Consider the following 20,393-nt stretch of genomic DNA (forward strand, 5'->3'; position numbering starts at 1 on the left):
AATCCTCTTAGCTATTGCAGCTCATGGACGGGGTCCTGACCTTTGTAACTCTGTAGACCCCCTCGACAGTTATGCAAGCTCTTATTTACTTGTCGCCATTACCGGCCTCTCCTATCAGCTTGTACTGTTCAGTCCGGCTATATTTCCGGTGACTGCATTTGAAGTTTATACAAATTTTGTGCCCCTTCCAGAGCACCAATTTAATTCTTCAGTATGCGCAATACCAGCAAAATAAACATAAAAAATGTAATGAATTGAACAGTGCATATTTAAATATTCATATTATTACATCTAGTAAACTATAACCTCCTCTTTCAGTGCTATAATATATTTTTGAGCTGGGGGCCCCATACTGTAATAGAACTGTCATGAGTCTGCAGGAATTTGTGACCGAGATTGCGCTGCCAATGCCGGCGCAGAGCGGATGTCCGCCGTCCCTCGGAGTGTGTGCGGTGCCCCCTCCCCGGCACTGGCGCGCCGTCAGCCAGTTTGTCACTCTGCTGGTGGCTCGCTGAGGCGCTGCGCGAGCGCCTGCACATCACCTCGCACTCAAGGAAGGCCGGGGACTGTCCTGTCAGCTGCCTCACCACGCGCCGACGCCCGCGCTTGACTGCCGCTTTTATGCCAGATAATGTACACCGCGGAATCCTGCCTACTCGCTCGTCTTCGCTGTATAAACTCCTTTCCTGCTGGAATAGGCAGAAACAGCAGTTTTCTTTGCAAGCTCTTATTGGGCTGTGTCATTGCATATTTCACAGTGTTTTCTATTTCCGAACACTTGCGCTGTATTGGCAGGAAGTTATAATTAAAACAAATATTTGGAAGGAGGGAAGGCTGTCAAAGATTAAGGGTTAGGAATGGGGTGGCCACAAACCACTTATTTGAAGAAAAAAGTGCGAAGGAACAACAAGAACTGTGTGCAAACTGAAGAAGGTGCCCTTGTCTCTAGCTACCCGCCCCCAGCTCCCCGATGATAATTGCAGCAGGCGCAGGGGTGCTTCTAGTCGGAAGAGAGGGAGGTAGAGAGAGGGAAAATAAGAGAGGGTGAATGGATTTAGAGAGAGAGATTGAGCGAGGAGATTGAAGAACAGCAGTGGTCTGTGCTGATAATTCACTTGAGATGGTCGTCAGGAGCCAAATACGTTTTCACTCGATAGTTACTGCATTGGGCTGAAGTGTGTTGTTTATGCTGTCATAACAGATGTACTTCTAATGGGAATTCTCGCTAGAAGCTTTAATTTTGTATAAATCAGCTGTCTACAGCTCAAGATGTAGAAGATAAATTGTGCGTATATTTGAAGACTAAGAGTTCGGAGTGTGGAAACAGCACTTATGTTGGTTCGGAAACACAAGCTTTCTAGACACAGCAATCCTTTGCAAAGGCTAAACAGCCGTCTGCGCTGGAGAAGAGTAGGTACTGCAGGCTATTTTGAATAATTCCGTTTGACGTCATGACTGGCAGATAACTGTAAAGCTTCATGATTCAGGTACACGGCTGAGGTAAACCATCAATAATTCAGGCCCTGTGGTCTTAGGTTCTGTTTCCATGAAATGAGCCGTAACTACAAGCACGGGAAGCGCCGCGCATGCCAAGTGCTATGTGGAACATGAGGGCTAGACTACATCATGCAGCAGTTAACATTGGCCCTCATATTTTTACATTCCTACTGTGGCAACCGATCCGGCTGATGAGAAATGTTTCACTGGTTCGTTCGATGATTCGCTTCTTGGCAATTGGTGTATTTAATAAAAAAGTGTATTGTTGGGCTAATGCAGTTCTCATGACTTAATGTTATTTGGTAATGGTTGCTTTATTTTTCATTTCCCATATGAATTAAGCTGCAATGTGAACAAGACGGAGGGAAGGCAGAGAAGGGGAGGGGGGAGGAGAAATGCGACACGGCGGGTATGGGAGGGGGCCGAGCTGCAATGAGGGTGTGAAGCGGCAGGGGCCTGGGGGAAGCTGGCTGGGGAGGGAGAGAGATTGAGCGAGGAGATTGAAGAACAGCAGTGGTCTGTGCTGATAATTCACTTGAGATGGTCGACAGGAGCCAAATACGTTTTCACTCGATAGTTACTGCATTGGGCTGAAGTGTGTTGTTTATGCTGTCATAACAGATGTACTTCTAATGGGAATTCTCGCTAGAAGCTTTAATTTTGTATAAATCTGCTGTCTACAGCTCAAGATGTAGAAGATAAATTGTGCGTATATTTGAAGACTAAGAGTTCGGAGTGTGGAAACAGCACTTATGTTGGCTCGGAAACACATTCCGTTTGAATGACTGAGCAGACTAGTTAGGTAACATGGGGAAACTGAATGTATAAAAAAAAAGAAGAACTGAGGAGACATCGCAGACAATGAAAGCCATCATAGTAAAAATGACTGAGCAGAATAGTTAGGTAACACGGGGAAACTGAATGTAAGGCCGGCCTGCGGCCGGCCATGAATAATTAGGGGAGGAGAGGCCGGGAAACTGAAAGTACGGCCGGCCTGCGGCCGGCCATGAATAATTAGGGGAGGAGAAGCTGCTGAGCGCACGCTGGGCGAAGCCCTTTGATGTGCTGTGCGGCCGTGAATGCGTGTGCTTGTTTAATCACGTGATTCACATGAACTTAAAGAAAACCGCGGCTGAAAGCCTTGGTTTGACTTGTATTTTGCCGACATGAATTCACGCTCCGCTCAATGCGCTTGCGCGCATTGATAGGTCGCGAGACCTAAAAATCAGCTCCTGTACCCTCAGTGTCCACTCAGGGTGCATCTCAACTACCTTATACCATGTAATTGCGCCAAACAGTGCTAGCACTTAAACGACTGATCGAAGACATATAATGAATCTGTTGTTTAACCTTTTTTATTTAACAAGGGGGGAGATGCAGTGTCTTAAGACTATGAGCTCTAGGACCCTGCCATTTAGGGCAGAGTCAATGAAAGAATTACGTAACTATGTGGGAGGTGTTACGGTGTGGTTATTAAGGGTTATGAGAAAACAAAAAGTTTCAGTATGAATGTTATACACTGATGAATAAAGACATTGGTTGCGAGCTCTGTGTGTGGTGCGTTAAGTTTGCATCTTCCTGGGCTGAGGAGGATGCTGCACCACCAAAGTCCTGAGGTGTTCTCAAAAACTGCAATGGCCCTCGGTTGTTCTGAGGCTCCAAAGACAAAATAAAAGGCCACTCAGTGCAGAGGTCTCTAGCTCACCAAACGTTTCATGGTGTGATATCGACTTTTCACCAGGTGACCGTGTGAAGGAAGCGATATTGTGTGTCATACCGTGGCACATTGTGTGTTGGTAGATCTGCTATATTACATCAATGTGTTGACACTAGGATACCACCATTTTCCTGTTATCCCAGGAATCCTTGCCGTACCAATGCTTCACTGTCCTATCAGTGAAAGACTCAATTGCTTTAGGAAGTAATTATGTTCTAGTTGTATCTCAAGTATTTTTCAGTCAAAATTCATAAATGTGTTATTTTGTTCCTCAGAGAGATAGTATTTCATTTTTGGCAAGTTAGCAAATTTTCCTTTGACAAATTGTAAGTTGTAGAAAGTGGGACATGGTTACCAAAAGTCCAGTGTGGCGCTATCTCACCATGTGTTACAAGAAGCTCTTGTGGCATCAGCCAGGTCGAGTATCACACTGCCTTAAATGAAACCAATGTTTAATTTTGAAAAATGTAAGTGCTTGGCCTCCAGGTTTTCTTAGGACCTGCTGCGGCAGAATGTAGTGGTTATCAAAAATACCAAGGCTGTCTAATCTTGACTCCACCTCATGCCTCTTTCTTTCATCAACCTGCACTTCTTGTCCGTTCAGCTCACTTTTGCAGGTTCTTCTGCATCCCGCTTTCTCCCTCTATCACTGTTTCCCTATCTTCGATTTCCCAGGCCTTTCTCGGCTGTTCTGCTTTCCTCTCTGTCTTGCTCTGGGTCTAAGTCTGATGATGATGAAAAATGAGCTGATGTCTTGAAATATGAGTGTCGGTGGGCCCCACCGGCAACCACCGGCTCCAATTAAGCGCTGGATCAACACACACCTCAGTAGTTCATTGTGTTGAACACATGGGCGAAGCTTACTCAGTATGTTGGGGGGGAGGGTGAGATTCAGATTTCCCAACAATCACACTTGGATATCTTTGATAAAACAAATTATATGAGAAGCAGGACATGATGGGGGTTATGGGGCAAATTGTTAGGGGTACTTAAAAAGCAATATTTTTCAAACGAATCAACATTTTTAAGGCCTACCAAACATAGAGGAGAGTGTGTGTATTTTTTCTCAGGGTGGGTATGTAAAAAGCCTGGTGAAATACAACAGACACGTCACATTCCCTGACTTAAAGCACATGTACCCAACTATTTTCTACAGAATGCATGTTTTCAGGGGTGTAACACCCCAAACAGCCCTCCTGGAGCTACGCCCCTGGATGTACAATTACAGTTTTGCACGGTGTAGCTCAATTTTCCTAGCTATTCCCCTGAAGTGCAGTCAAACATGATGTAATGCAAGCGCTCAGCTGCTCGCACTGTGCACATCATTTTGGACATGATCCATCAGCCTTGGTGACTGTAGGAAGGCTGGGTTAGCGCATCATATGGAACCTAGAGGCACGCCTTAACGATTCCTTCTGAACACTGCCTTAGAAACCACAAGCTGCTAACCAGTCTCTGCCCTCCCTTCCCCTCCCACCCTCCCTCCCTGAACCTCTCTCATTAGTGGGTGTGCCAGAAGTGGCCGGCAGCACCTGGAGAGGGGAGTGAAGCCAGCGCTGTCTGTGGAGGGGACCGACTCGCAGCGCTGCACGCCCGGAGGAGAGAAGGCGCTGGATGCTGAGGTCACCAGCACGCAGGAAGAAGACACCATGGGATGCGGCACGTCTGTAGTGACAGAAAGCCAAGCCAAGAAATCGGAGAAAGGTGAGGTACCGCTCCATATGTAAAATCTATGTCTGTGGCACCTGTTTGAAGCAGGCTAACTTTCATGTCTTAATTATTTGCCTTCATGTTGAGAACGCCCGTGTGACCCAAAGTTCTACCACACAGTGCAACAGCACAGAGTAATGATATTCAACACCTATATAGCACACAACATAAACAAACACATTTCGGTTGTGGCGTTAATGGCTGAAGTGCGCGGTAACACGTGTACCTCACATTAATGGTATTAACGCAGATGCTTGATGCGGTGGTAACTCGCCAAGACAAGGATCTTGCGTCGTGATGGCCACCAGTAAATGCCCGGTGGCAACAAAACACACAGCAGTTAGGTAAAACTTGTGGCGACGTTTTTAGTGGAATTTATTTTTTTGCTATCTGTACTAAAACTGGAAATCTTGGGACAATGCAGGTGAAAACTTTGTCATCTCTCGACATTTCCCAGGATTTAGAGTTTTCACCTAAATGATGGGCACTACACTGAATTGTCTCTTGCCACTTAAACACCAGGTGTGTATAGCATTGCTTTTCCTCAAGTAGAATGTTTTTCATTACTGTTTGGTCTACTCAGCAAATGAGTTTCTTTTTCCTGCTTTCCAGTTTTACGGCATTTTTCTCTCGTTAATTGTAAAGCTGCATGTAGTTTAAATAGACTTTTGAGCCATTTCGTCTGGTTCCTCCCTTCTTTCATTTTTTAAATACAGGGTAATATTTACAGAATCTATTTAAGAGAGTCGCAGCGCCCACAGTCGCAGCGCCCACAGCCACACCGTAATCCTCGCTCGACGCCTGCTGCAGTCTACCCCTGTGGGATTTACTGGCACTTAGTTGTGTTATTATAAACATAGAAACGTAAGAAGGAGATATGTTGTGGCTGTTGAATTTTTGTTTAAGAGTATAGAGTGGCTTGCCTTGCGATGGGCTTGGCAGGGAGCATATGTTCGCCCTGTAAGTGCTGGTGGTACAGGAGGCGTGTCTCTTTTATTTTTGTATATATATATATGTGTGGTTTCCCGCCTCCACGGGCAGACATTGCTGACGTGGGTGTGTGTTTTTGGAACTGGGTGGCTGCAGCCACTGAGAGAACCTTTGTGCACACAGTAGTGGCGATCTATTCCTTCTTGAAACTGCTTTTTCCCCAAAGGAATAATGCTGGCCGGTCCTTTTAGGGCGCCAGTCATTGATCATGCTGCACAATTCTGTCATCTGCCTGCTCACCCCATGTCCTCCCAGTTCCTGTCATCAGGCCATTGTCCCGCTGCAGTGGAAATATTCAGCCTGAAGTGTGTGATGCCCCCTGGCCGGGCTCAAGTTCCCCTATTAAGTTCCCTGGTAAACTGCATCTTTTTGCGAATCTGTCAGGACGGTAATCCGCTGGAGCGCCGTTGTAGGGTGAATGTTGTGGAAAAAAAGAACTCACCTCTATACAACCTCCTCTTGACTGGGCTGAAGTGAAAGGTAGAAGAAGTCCAGCAAAAAGGTTTTAATACCAGCCTATATTGACCTAAGCAAGCGAATGTGGTAGGCCAAACACAGCCATTTCCAAGGCCTATGGGATTATGGAGTTTTGCATTTTTTGCATAATTATGAGCGTGCCACACTTGCCTTATATCAACCACCTGAAGTATAATTGGAGATTTCATATTTCTAGCTCAAACAGTTTAAAAGTTTGTATATAAGTGCCACATGTGTTGCACTGTGGGGGAAGACCTTTGTCAAAATTTAACCAGGCCCCTTTTTGGAGGGAACTGCTATATTAAGATTAGGCCTGGCTAAAAAATTATTTTCCGCTCGCGGATGTTGCGAAGTTTGGGAATTTACGCATTCCGTGGAGAACGCGGGGATGTCAAAACTTCCGCGATCTGCTGCGAAAGCGGAAGTATTTTCTTGTTCGCACTTTAAAAATGCGTTTTCACGCACGCGGTAGCGACTTACCGGATCCCTGCGTTCGCCGACGAGTTTTCCGAGCCGTTCGCGTGCCCCACGAGATGTTGGATTGTTGTTAGCCGGTCGCGCTATCCTGCGAGAGTTTGAGATCGCGAAAACACGTAATTCGACCCGGAACAGGAAATAAGCATCGCGAGCAAGACGGCCGCACCCATTAGTGACCGCATGGGCAAGTTAGAGATATATTTCATCACGAGCACGTAAAAACACATCATGAACGGGCGGGAAAAGCAATCTCTGCGTCTTCGTGAAAGTTCCACATGCTCGCGGAGATTTAGAGCAATTTCGCAATAATTTGCGTAGGGCAACTACGCAAATTCTGCCCACCCCTAAATAAGATGTTAAACTAGTACTAATGAGGCGAAAGCTTTTGCCCAGACAGTATTAATATTTCTCACCTGAAAAACTCATGTATGAAAATGTGTTCTGCGCCACCAGAGCTAAATTTGTGGAGGATTCTTCTAATCTAGCATTGAAACCAGCCCCTGACCACCTTGTTCCCGGTGCCCTTTAGTGCCAGCCCAGCCCTGCTCCTGACTTCAAGCTATGGGGTCACACTCACAGAGGGCACACGGCTGCCCCTCTTTACTCCATTGGCAAACTCTCAAGTGACTGAGTGACGCTCAATGGCTGGTGCCCAAACTCATGTGGTGGATCACAAAGTTGGACACTTTTCATTTTCAGAACAAAAATAGCCCTTTAAAGAAGCCTCTTTTCGAAGGGCGGCCCACAATGCGCGTAGACCACCTTGTAGAGTTTGAGAGGTGCCGTTCTGTTATAAAAAAAAACCGTCTAATTACATGTATGGAATTTGCTTTTAAATTCCTCTCCTAAAGTTTTGATGGGGCTCTGCTTAGGCCTAGTTTGAATGTTTAAATGTCATTGGAGATGGTACCATTTGTGGTACCATTTGTGATTAGTATAAAATGGTGCTATTATTTTTTTGCCTGCATTTAGGAGTAAGATCTAAACTGGAATGTTTTTAAGTAACTTTATAATTAAAAATACATTAAAAGAGTTAGTGGGTTTCTAGAGTAGGTCGAGGAGGGCAAAATGAAGACCAGATTTTCAGGATACACACCGACTGTGCACGTGAGTTCTGTTGAGGTTAACTGCACATTCATTTTCTGTGGAACTCGCAAAATCAGACATTGACCAGGCTCTTCTGGACCTACAATGGACACAGTTCTCTATTTACAGGCATATGTTCAGAATGGCCATCAGAAAGTAACATACCATGGCTGTTTGCTGTGTATACGCAGACAAAGTGCTGAAGAGTGAAGCTAAGTCATCCCAGTGGTTTACGTTTATGTCGCATTCATGGACATAACTATCAGGCCACAGGTGTGAACCCAGGCAAGGGCCACTTCCTGGATGGCTAGAACGAGGACCACTGAGGTGGCTAATGAAAACGCCTGTTACTTCAGTGGCGCTTAAAATGATGGTTAACTGTATGCTTTTACTTTCAGTGTTCGGAGTAAATGTTGCTCACACCGCTGCACTATTAAAACACGCCTGGGCACTGAAAATAATATTTCTTTTTTTAACATCGCGGAGCCTTAGCGACAGGTCTTTAGCGCCGGTTACCTTTTTGTTTCTCTTGTCCCTGGGGTTTCCCTACAGATACCTTTATTCAATTATGCCTCATAGAGACAAGCCCCGCAGGAGCCTCTCCGTGGTAAATAAGCAGGGGACTGTCTCCGACTCCTCCCTTCGGCACCGCGCCTCGGCTATTTGGTGTCTCTCTGGCTTCAACTGGGAAGCGGCAGAGTAACATTCATTTGAGAGCAAATCTTTCGTGAGGCTCCTAAAGATCGAATTAATGACATCATATGCACAGCTCTGAATTTATTGTGGTTAAGTGAAGCATACAGTTGCTGGTTGCTAGACTTGCAGACATCTATACATAGGTTGACCCCAACATAATATAGCAAGTTTAATGGGCTGTCTGGTGACAAATATACCACCGGTTACATGCAGTATCTCCAAGGTTTTAAAAAAAATACAAAAAATTACAGATTTTTTTTCTTTTAAAAAAATGTTTACCCTGTAGTTTACTTCTCCAAAAACTCTTATTAAACAAAATATTCATCCCCACTTTAAATTAAACTAATAACCACATAGACCTGATGCGCTGGCAGCAATTCTGTTGTTGCAGTCATAGGCGAAACCAAAGCAGGAAAACTAGGATCAGATTTACAAACTTTTGGCAGAACTCGTTGCGTCAAAGGGTTGAGAGGAAAAAAGCGCCGTATCTACTAACGTATTGCACTCTTTTCCTCTGTCCCTGTCCAACCGTCGCACGGGCAGCTCCTCCGTATGAGCGGAAGATCGTCGCCCCACTGAAATGTCCCTAGAGAGAAAAATAAAAGTAATGAAGTTAATTCATTACCATTTCATTTTTCTTCATCCCATCCCGAACAGAGCCTCAGGACTGGGTGGGGTTGCTGCTGAATGACAGCGGCGGAGAGAGCAAGGCTGTTGGACCTGGGATGGGCAAGCCCAGCACAAAGGGGGTAGCTTGGCTCAAGTGTCAAGGCAAGTGAAGGCTATCGTGCTAAGCCGGCTTTGACCCAATAATATCTCCTTGCACAACCACCAAAAAGAAGGACACCACACCACTGCTGTAGAAAAATACGATTCCTTTATATAAAAATTCTCTGTTGTGAATAGGGATCAATTAGGAAAGCACATATACATTTCTTTTGGTCACAATTTGTTGGATTTTGGTTTTGGAATAAATACAATAAATAAGATCAGGAATAAATATCATCAATAAATAGAATAAATATCAGGAATAAATACCATCAATAAATAGAATAAATATCACTTTTGTTTAGCAGAATAAATCCTGGTTCATTTAAATAAACAAACACATGTTCATTCTGGTATCGCTGCCACCAATTAAATACTTCAGGAACATTACATTTGCAATACGTTTCAGTTTGGAAAGATAACTCTTACAGTTTATGATGATTTCACTGATAAGGAATACAGGCTTCTCTGGGCACAAAAGGAGTGTTGGGACTCTTTAAGAATCACTCGGGGGATATGCGCGTATATCTAAAAGGCAAGGAAACACAGCGAACACTTCATTTATACTCGGCTGCCACCGGGATGAGGTCTCTGCTTGCCGGTGGGGTCTAAGCGCGCCTATGGGCTTTGTCACTGCTAGCACTCAGGCGGCACCGGTTCAAAGTCTTTAGACTGACGAACGTGGTTGCCGGAGAGGTCACACAATCTTTGCGCTCAGTCAAGTAAATGCCGGTTCACAGTTCCTTTACAACGCCGCTTCCCACCTGAAGAAACGGGCCCACCTCACAACGGCTGCAATTGGAAATCGATTCAGTCACGGCACAGCACTTCTCACGCCAGCAACGGGGTTCACAGGGGCTCCACGGACCTCTCTACGACTTCCTCATGCAGGGATGGTTCCCGCCCACAGCTACAGCTGCCGATTCACTGGGGAGGGGCAGAGACAGTAGTCTCGCCCAACGAAGGCCGGCCTTTCCCCGCCCCGGCGCACCACCTCACCTTCAGTCTGCGCAGGAAGCACTCTACGCCGGTGGGGCTCGGAGACGTCCGAGCTCCTCGCTGGAGGCGCCTGTCGCAAAGGGGGCACAGAAGACGATCGCGGTCGCGGCGAACTTGCTCTCGCCTCGCGACCCGCGGAGTCTATCGTAATTCACCACCCGGGGGGTGGGGAGGCACACAAAATCGGCCACAGTCTCTTAGGGGTAATGAGGCACTCGCTGGGCAGGCGCTGTAGGTGCGAGGTCACCGCACACGCAGCTGACTGGAACGCCAGTCAGGATCAACGCCAATGACCTTTGCTACTCTACTGCCCGCGCTACCAGCCACCTCAGGGGTCAACAGGGCAGGTGTCAATCTGGTGTCAAGTCTGGAATCTCCTTCTTCTAGAACATCTAGTCTTCATCTAAAATGGCCGCCAGGGACTGGACCTTATATAGCCAGTGCCCTGAGGTGCTGGCTCGTGCCAGTAGGTTCTAGAACCTTCTCTGGCTAAGCCAATGACATGTCACTTTTGAGATGTATTTGGGACCCTAACAGCCACCATACTGTGGTTCTAGAGCAGCCATTTTGTGTACCTGAGGGAAATAAAGAAATTCCTGTCAGGAATGCGCGCCAAGTAAAAGGGCGCCAAAACCTCGAAAGGTCAAGGTTCATGGAGGCTCCAAGGGGAGTCATTCACATGAGGGAATAGGATGGCCACCATATTAAGGCCATTCATTCAGGTTGCCAATCCCAGTCTATAATGTCACAGGTTTCGCCAGGTGCCTTGTAAATAGGTGCCAAAAACATTGTGAGCAACTGGGCATCAAGGAACATCTAGCCCCATGAAACAGCACACAAAAGTCCTGGTAGACAAAGAAAAGTGACAATTTTGGGAGGCACAGGGGAACAAAAGAAATCATAGTGGTGAGGGGACTCTCAGAAGCAGACGGGTCTAACAAAGGCACTTTCAGTTTAAACTGCGCTTGGCATTTTGGCTGCCGTATTGCGACGGCAAGCTACACATGCGTACATTAAACCTCTCTACTCAGCTGTCTTAAGACAGCTAGGTTAGAGAGAGACAAATCCTTCAGAATGCTGTGGAGTGCCGAATTAAGCTTCTCCCACCAATCCTAGCACTGTTCTCATGCTGGTGAGAGCAGCACTAGGATTGGTGAAGGGAGTTTAGAGCCTGCCTGCCTTCCACGAGGAGAGAAGACCAGGAGGAGAATGTCACGCTCGCAGGTAAGTTGTTTTAATTAAAAAAATGTTTTAAAGTAATCTCGAGACATGCCAGCCGCTACTGGTGCTGGCACACGTTTGGCTGCTGTTAGAACTGGCACCTTGGCGTGAGTCTCCCTTCCACTTTTTGCTGATGTTCCTCAGATGTTTTGCTGGTGGTCGCTGCTCAGGGCACTGCGCCACGGCCAATCCGTACCGTAGTGCAAGTGCTCCCAATGTAAAGTGTACCTGTAATTGATTTCCATGATTGGCTCATTGGATTTACTGTCAGTCCCCAGTAAAGCGCACCAGGAGTGCCAGGGCTTGTAAATACCAATACTGCTAGTGGGCCTGCAGCGCTGGTTGCGCCACCCACAGAAGCAACGTTTTAAAAATATGTCTAGGGTCTGCCACTGCAGAACCTGCGTGCAGTCTGGTACTGTCATGCTGGCTGGGCAAGTGCACACACTTGCCAGCCCCTAAACCTTCCCTTTACTTCATGTGAGTCACCCCTATGGTAGGCCCAAGAGCAGGGTGCATTGCAAGCATGAGGTAGGACAAGGCCTGATGTGTGTGGCATGTCCTAATAGTGAATTACAGCCATTTTCGTTTTTCACTATTGTAGGGCTACCTGTTCTCATAGGCCAGAATGGGCTGCTGAAATTATTACACTCTATAATCCCAGCAAGCTCAGGGAACATGGTGGAAAGTCAAGTTTAGTGTGCCTGAACTCAGAGTAATAAAATACTTCTTTTAGTAAAGTTTATTTTAATATCCTGTGTTTGCAAATGCTACTTTTCGAAAGTTAGCTCTTGCTTGCCTGACCATTTCAGCTTGCCTCTGCTAGGATGTGTATCTGCTGTCTGGTTTCTGTGAGTGACAGGGCTGGGGAATTCCAGGGGACAGTGTGGGCTGCCAGGTGGTGACTAGAGGGATTACCCCCAGGATAGGTGGGAGGAGTGCCCCTTGACTCCTAATAGGGCTGTGCTCTGCCACCACAATGCTGGCTCCACCTCCTGCGGAGCGTCTGATGTCCCTGCCCTGCACATTGAAAAAAGAAGGCAGCTTCCTGTCAACAGAGTGCTCCAAAACTGGGTTGAACCAGGCTCAGGCTCCCTGGCCTGTAAAGACAAACAAATTGATGTATAAAAGTAGGAGCCCTGCTCCTGAGAAATCAGATCCTGTTTACGCCAAGAAGAAACTCTGCCTAAGGAGAAGGACCTGGGGAAGCTACATGGAGGACTACTGTCTCTAATCCTGAGAGACTGGCCTTTGGTGGGTGCCTTGCTGCATGAAGGAGAGAAGACTGAAAAAGACTTTTAATTTCAACTTGTGCCTCTGCTGTGAACAATCTCCAAGGGCTTGCGTGTGAGCCTGCCCCCTGAACTGCGCCCCAGGAACATTGGGCGCTACCCCCTCCCTGAAGGAGGAACTGCTAATGGTGTTGCCTGTCCTGCAGTGCCCACGAAGAGAAGCTGAGTGCGCTGTGTAAACGCGCCCTCTGAGGAAGCTACGCATCCCTGGTCCCGCCGAGCAAAGTGACCTGGCCAAAAGCTGCAGCCGCAAAGTAAAGCCCAGCCCCGTCTGGCCTGCACACCGTATCTGCCGCCCAGAGCCGAGCCGTAGCTCACGCAGCAAGAGAGGACCTGTCCAGTCCGAGAACCGCAACGCTGTGGCCCCGCGTCAGAGATCGCATCACAAGGAAGGACGTCTGCCTGCTTTGCTTTGCTTCCCTGCCGTGAGCCTGCCAAAGTGCGCCCGGCTGCACTGAGACTCGCCATCAGCCTCGACCCCCCTTCAGGACCCCAGGACTTAGCACTTGTGAGCCTGTGTCCCCCGAAGCACCGCCAAACAACGGAGAAGTGACCCCGTGGCCTCCACGCTACCCCGCCCTCCAGGACAGCATCGCAACGTAGGACATCAGCATAGAGCCGTCTGCCCCGATCTACGAACCCAGGTAAAGAACTGTGCGCCACGTATGGACCCGAGACTGTATTAAGCTGGAGTGTGCGCTGAAATGTGTGCGCTCCTCTCTATATACCTCGCACCAACCCTGCGCCTCGTACCCTCTCCTTTTAAACCTGAAGAACATGCGCTGAAGGCTGTACTCTGGGCTTGAGTTGAGGGATACGCTGCGAGCGGTGCGATTGAAGTCAGAAGCAGCGTATGCTTGCTTCCAAGCGAACTGTACACCCCGTACCTCTCCTCTACATCGACCGCACCGTACGCTTGCTCACGCGAGAAGCGTGAGGTATAGTGGGGCTCTTCCTGGAAAGCCGTACGAAGCGTACAAAAGCGCTATGAAGAGCACAGAAGCGCTAGTAAGCACCGTTCCTTCCAGGAACTTGACCAAAAGCACTGAACTTGCCTAAAAGAACTGAATTTTGCAAATAAGAACTGTGGCATTTTTAAAACATTACTGGAACCTATCCTGAACCATGATGACTGTATTTTTGAAGCCTGCTTGAAAGTTCATATAAAAGAGATATTTTTACAAAACTACAGTCTTGTGTCCCTGTGTGGCGGGTTAGTGATCATTGTGGGGGATACTTCAAATGCTTAACGAATGTGCTCCAGAGATTAGCCTTGAATGCTTGTGCCACACTACTTAGAGGGTGAGCAGGGGTTATTTCCTGAGAGTAATCCTTTGCCCAAACTTAGAGGAGAGGGTCCCTGCTTGTCGCAAGTACCTACCTGCGCCCACCAGAGACCCCCAATTCTAACAGATGCCTTGCAGCATCACAGACACCCTTATGCCATAGTACAAGAGTGTGTGCCTTCTGACAAGCATAGGTTTAGTACTGGAAGGGTATCCTTCTATTAAAAAAAAGATGCTTTAATAATTTTCCCACTGTATAGTGTGCTGTACAGTGCAGCACACATGAAAATAGGAAAAATTTGGAGAGTTTTACAAGTTGCTCCACTGTTGATCATACCTCGAGAATGCTTACGTTTCTGCTGCAAATCCCTGTCTACCAATGTTATTTGATAGGAATTTGTGTCCAAACCCATTAGTGGTGCATGAGAATTTGTTGTACCTTGGGTTATCTCCTTGTTAGCTGCTCAGCCAGTATGAATGTGATGTCTGCGTGGAATGTTGAATGCTGGATGACAGAGTGAGTAGAATGTTAGTGTGCCTGGTGTGTGTGGGGAATGACAGTTGAAGAGAGAGGGCTGAGCAGCTACCATCCTGCTCCTGGTGGGGTTTCCTCCTGTTTATCTTACTTGAATAAAGGAGCTTCAAGAAACGACATGACTATCCATCTTTTATTTACAACAGAATTCCCATGCACCACCCATGGAACTCCCCTTGATGCAAAGTAGCACAAAGTATTGCAAAGTAGTGTATAGCGTGGTTTGCTTTATTGGAGGCAACTTTCCAACGCAAATCAGGATTTGAGTTAAAAATGTAAACTACGCACAATGTGTTAGTAAATCTGGACCCCAATTCAGACTGGGCTAGCATAACAAACACAATAGTGACCCACAAAAGGTGACAGAAGAGACAAAGAAGCAAAAGGCAGCTGCAAGTCAAGGAGCCCTTAGCTAGTGACACGGGGAATGAGTGCCAAAAAGGACCAAACGGCAGCAGCATGAACAACTTCCAGCATAATAGGCACACCATATTCCAGGAACAAATGAAAGCTCAGGGGTGACACCATCACTAACTCCCACTCTCAAGACCTGGGGAAGGGTTTGGGGGTTCTGGGACAGAGACAGGAGTGCCAAACGTGAATGCCCAGATCCAAGACAAGAGATACAGCCCCAAATAATGGCCATCACCAAGCACCCATAGGATCTCAAAGGAAGAATCACAAACTGGCACCACTGCACACTGAAGGAGACCACAGACCATCCTAGTTTAAGCTAGGGACCAAAAACGAACTACATCGAAGCCAGAAGCAGGACCAGTAGTCACTAACAAGGCAGTAGAGCAATGCTCATCAAACAGAAGGGGAACACTCAGCCTGGAGGAACATTTGCCCAAGTGTAAAAAAAGCCCGGAAGAATGCCCCAGAGGAAGCACCCACTACACAAATGCCAGGACCCAGTGTGCCACCACAGGAGAGAAGCCCAGAGGGCGACAGATATAGATGCTCACCCCTCCTCCAAAAAAGGGGCCACAAGCACTGCACACAGAGCAAGTACATCCCAGCCTCAAGAACAGCAGGGCACAAATAGAGGAAGGGCCATATCCTGTCCTGATAGAGTGGGGTGTGGAGAATCCACATCCTTCAATAAAAACATCCAAAAGAGCAACTCAGATCTAATCCCAGCATGGAGCTGGGGAAGGACAGATCAAACTCTGGAACCTGCATTACACAGCTTGAAACAGGCCTAGGAAGGCGTTGTGCATTCACACAATGCCAGCAGAGATCAGGCCACATGCCCAGCAGGGGCTCAGCCATTCAGAGAAAGCAGGAATATAATTAGAGTGTCCTGTTTTCAGTGTTTATTTTTTGTGGAGTTCAGTGATGTTTTCTCAGTGCTCTTAAAATCTTGTGAAATCAGTGCTTATCAATGTTTATTCAGCCGCCTAACCCCTAAAAGCAAAAACAAAATGTGTTTTTCAAATGTTTACAAGAAATATATTTTTTACTGTGATTTTTATGAAGTACACATTTAATTTAAAGGAGACGTAATGTAGGGTGTGTAGTGTCTTCCAATTGGTAGTTTGGCCAATGGAATTATGTTAGACTGCTTAGCATAGAAAGTCTGTGCATTTCCCTCACACTCACATCTCATTATCCTCTCTAACCTCACATCTCATTACCTTTCAAACTCACTCTGTCAGGACTCTGTCTGGTTTACCGGACTATTAATGGATTAAAAAATAATAGTGCTATAGTCAAGTGTTTTCAAAAGAAAATTCCTGAACCCAGTTGGGGGTCATTCACCTACTCCTTATTGAATATCATGACATTGTAAGGGGGATCAACCCCTACCAGCAGCATAGTACTGTGTGAAACCTTTAAAATATTCAATTACACCAGATTCATTTGTAGCCTTGCATTCTAAGGCCCTGAAACCCGATGCTTTAAGCCTGCTCACCTTTATTTCTATGCACTTTTTCCCTGACTAACATAAGGTGGTGCAGCTGTTGTGTGGGCATTCACAACTACCAAGGGTTCTCATGGCAAATGTCTTACTTTAACTCAGTCCTGACCTTCAAACAGACATCACATTGCATGCGGAGACTCGAAATTGCCCTATAAGCATTGCTACTATGGGCTCAAAAGCACCAGCATTAAAGTGCAATTGGGTAAAAATACAGGATTAGCTGAAGGTATCACACATATAAATTGGACACCTTGCAGCTATGCATGTTGTTGGTATGTGGAAGGTATTGTGTCATATTTTCACCACTTTCCTATGTGCATGGTGACAGCACTCTTTTCACAGGGACCTTTTAAATGGAACGTTTAAAGCTTGGGGTGTTTGGGAGGTGAACTACTATCACTACTGACTTAATAAAAAGGGGGCTAATGTATCAAAGGGTTTTACTTATTCTGTATCTGTGGGAAAATGTGATAGTACATACAGGTCAAGTTTCCTATGAGTCAGCCTTTACACCAATCAGTGAAAGAATTAATCACTGTCAAATTATTAAATGTGATTTTAATCTCCTGAGACTCCCAACAGTGTATAAAAGAATTAGATCAGATCTAAACATGGGTCAAAACTGTGCTCTTTAATCCAAGCACACAAATCTCAAGAAAACAGAAGGAAGAAGAAACTATATTTAAGTGACATCTCTAAAGAACAAACCCCAACCAGAATATTCTTAGGCCAATCTTTCTTGCTGCTGTCTGGTATAACGGAGTTACATTGTTTCTCGCCCCATCAGAAATAAATATAAAAGACTCATTCTCGCTCACTTTCCTTTCTTTGAATGGCATTTTAATTTGTGCAGGTGTTTATCATTCATTCATTCATTTCGTCTTTATTTCGACAATGTTGTCATAAAAGAAATCACATTAAATTAACAATTAAACAATTATAAATTAATACATTGCATCTAAACACAGTAAAAACTACAATCATCGGTTATCCTAGGAGCTATTTCATCACAACCAAGTGCATGCCAATAAACATAGATAGATGCATGATCAACAAAAGCCCTGCCCATCTAGAGTTAAAGGTCAAGGTCCCTAGCAACTATACAGATGTGTTTACTGGATCCTACTTCCAACAATATTCACGTATTTCCTTCTAATGTTCCACATGGCTGCTAAAAATTTAGTTACAGCAAAAACAATTAGAGGAGAAAGATCAGTTTTAAGTATTCTATGAGCTTGGGAACAATGCCTAATCCCCAAATTTTTACAAATGGGAATAATCCACTTCTTTCTAGCTTTCTAGTAGGCAGGGCAAACAAACACAACATGCAATTCATTTTCCAGCTCCGAAGTACAACCAGGACAATTTTTGGAAGTAAGTAAACACCACTTGCTCGTAAGGGCTCTAATTGGCAAAGAGCCGTGTCTCCATTGGAGATATAACTTCCTAAAAACAACTGGAGTGACATCGTCGAAGACAGACTCAAATTTATAAAAAATCTTTAGTCATAAAAAACATGCCGGACATAGTACCAGTTTGGGCATTCGATAAGCGAGCAGCTAGGTTACTTTCATGGTACAAATTGACCAGATGCTTGCGCAATAAATTTCTGCAAGCATTCTCCGGGTCGGACCACATGGGCGAGAGGCCTAACCTCTCAAATTCCTCTCTTACGTATTTCAACCAAGGAAGTTTCCGCGCATTCGGAAGTCTTAGGACCTCCGCGAGCTCTTGCCTATAGTTCTTAAGCTCTGGGGTTACCCAGAGTCGCCTCCAGAAAGTTAGAGGTTTGAGACCCAATTCCTCATTTATGGGTCTAAGGCCCAGGTCGAGCTTGAGCGGTAGCAGTGGTGTACTAGGGGGCAGTGATACCAGCTGTCTTAAAAATGTATTCACCGTGACGGCGATCGCGGGTGCACACTTGTGACCCCACAATTCGCCAACATAAATTACTGCCCCACATGCCTGCAATTTATAAATTTCCAGAGGTGGGCCAATTGGTTTTACGGAGGATTTATTTAAGAGCTTGAGAATGCCCCTCGCTTTTTGAGAGAGCTTTAGTTGGGATTTTATTTGATGTTGTACCCAGGTCATACTTTCATTGAGGATGAGACCCAGATACTCGAACGTCTGGACTCTTTCAAGCCGGTCTCCACCTATCGCGGGACTCAGGCGTGTTTTTATCGGTGGGTTGAAAATCATGAATTTCATTTTCAAGGTATTTATTTCTAACTCCCGATCCCGACAGAAAGACACAAAGCCGCCCAGAACTCGCTGGATGCCCGTAGGGGTCTTAGAAAGTAATAGGGTATCATCTGCGAACATAATCGCAGAGATCCCAGACCCAGCAAGCTTTGGAGCATCGCCATTGGGGACCGCATTCAGGTGGGCGATTACCCCGTTGACGTAGAGGCAAAACAGGGTGGGCGCCAAGACGCACCCCTGTCTTACCCTCCTGCCAACGGGGAATCTAGCTGACAAAGAACCATCTTTCCCGCACCTGACCTGTGCGAAATTCTCAGTGTGGAGTCGAATTATCATGTTCAGAAGAGGGGAAGGAATACCCAATTCCGAAAACACACTCCACAATTTCCGGCGTGGAACTAGTTCGAAGGCCGCACGGAGATCCACAAAGACAGTGTATAGTGAGCCGCCCTCGATCTTAACAGTTTTCCAGAAAAGCATGGTTAATCGAAAAATCTGGTCCTTGGTGGATACATTCTTTCTGAACCCAGCTTGGTAAGGGCTTAAGATGTCAAATTCCTCCATCCAATCTAAAAGGCGGTCTAGAATCAGCCTCGTGAAGAGCTTTTGCGACACGTCAATGAGGCTGATTGGCCTGTAGTTTACTGGGAGCAGAGGTAAGCCCTTCTTGAAGATAGGGACTATCTCTGCTCCCAGCCAAGTACTTGGGACCGCCATGCCCCCCAAGATTGCATTGAAAATAACCGTTAGATAAGGAGCCCAAACCCTGGGTTCGTGTTTGAAAAGATCGCCAGGCACTTTATCCAGCCCTGGGGCTTTACCAGATGGAAGTTTGGAAATGGCAGCCATGACTTCTCCCTCAGTAAAATCGGGCTCGGTCGAATCAGCCATAAAACTAGGAACTATTCCCCCTTGAGCCAGAACCTCATTAGAGTTATCCCCCTGGTACAAGGTATGAAAGTGTTCTTCCCACACCTCCGCAGCGATGTTCGGTGCTACTGCCAAAACGGGATCAGCCGACCCCGTACTCACAATTAGCCAGAACTTCCGAGCGTCTCTTGTTGACAGTGCAGATTTTAAGTTTGCCCAGTTCTCATTCCCCCACTCAGCCTTAGCATGATTGTTGGACAGGCCACATGAAAAGATTGCTCCCTCCCCGCACGACCAGGCCCGAACCTGGCTCTTCAGGTGTTACACGCAACAACCACCCGTTTCCCGTCTCCTCTGGGACCCCTGCCCCTGGACATCTCCCCGTCATGGGCCCGATTCCCTACCGGCCCTCTCTCGCCCGGCCTGGGCGCCATCTTGGACACAGCACCACGAGGCTGCGTGGCCTCCGATCGACCCTAACCCTGGGCCTGGCCAGGCCCCGACATCCCGGCACCACCATCCACCCAGGAGGTGGTCGGGCTACTTGGCAGGTCAATGGGAGAAAGAGGTGTTGATGGCTCTCCCCCCGCCAGGTGCCGATCACCCCAGCTTCCCGAGGCGCTGGCTCCACCCCCCTGCT

The 20,393-nt window shown here is 46.6% G+C and overlaps 1 protein-coding gene across 1 annotated transcript in view; it reads left to right on the forward strand.

Annotated features, from left to right (window-relative positions):
- The window catches only part of PPEF1 (protein phosphatase with EF-hand domain 1), a 384,922-nt gene that overhangs the window by 60,791 nt on the left and 303,738 nt on the right, over window positions 1–20,393 (forward strand). The window contains exon 2 of the mRNA XM_086933308.1: window positions 4,719–4,918. Coding sequence (XP_086789434.1) covers window positions 4,864–4,918 — 55 coding nt within the window. The 5' untranslated portion in view covers window positions 4,719–4,863. The remainder of the gene's footprint in view (window positions 1–4,718; window positions 4,919–20,393) is intronic.

Source organism: Lissotriton vulgaris, chromosome 8 (genome assembly GCF_964263255.1).
Source record: "Lissotriton vulgaris chromosome 8, aLisVul1.2, whole genome shotgun sequence".
NCBI lineage: Eukaryota > Metazoa > Chordata > Amphibia > Caudata > Salamandridae > Lissotriton > Lissotriton vulgaris.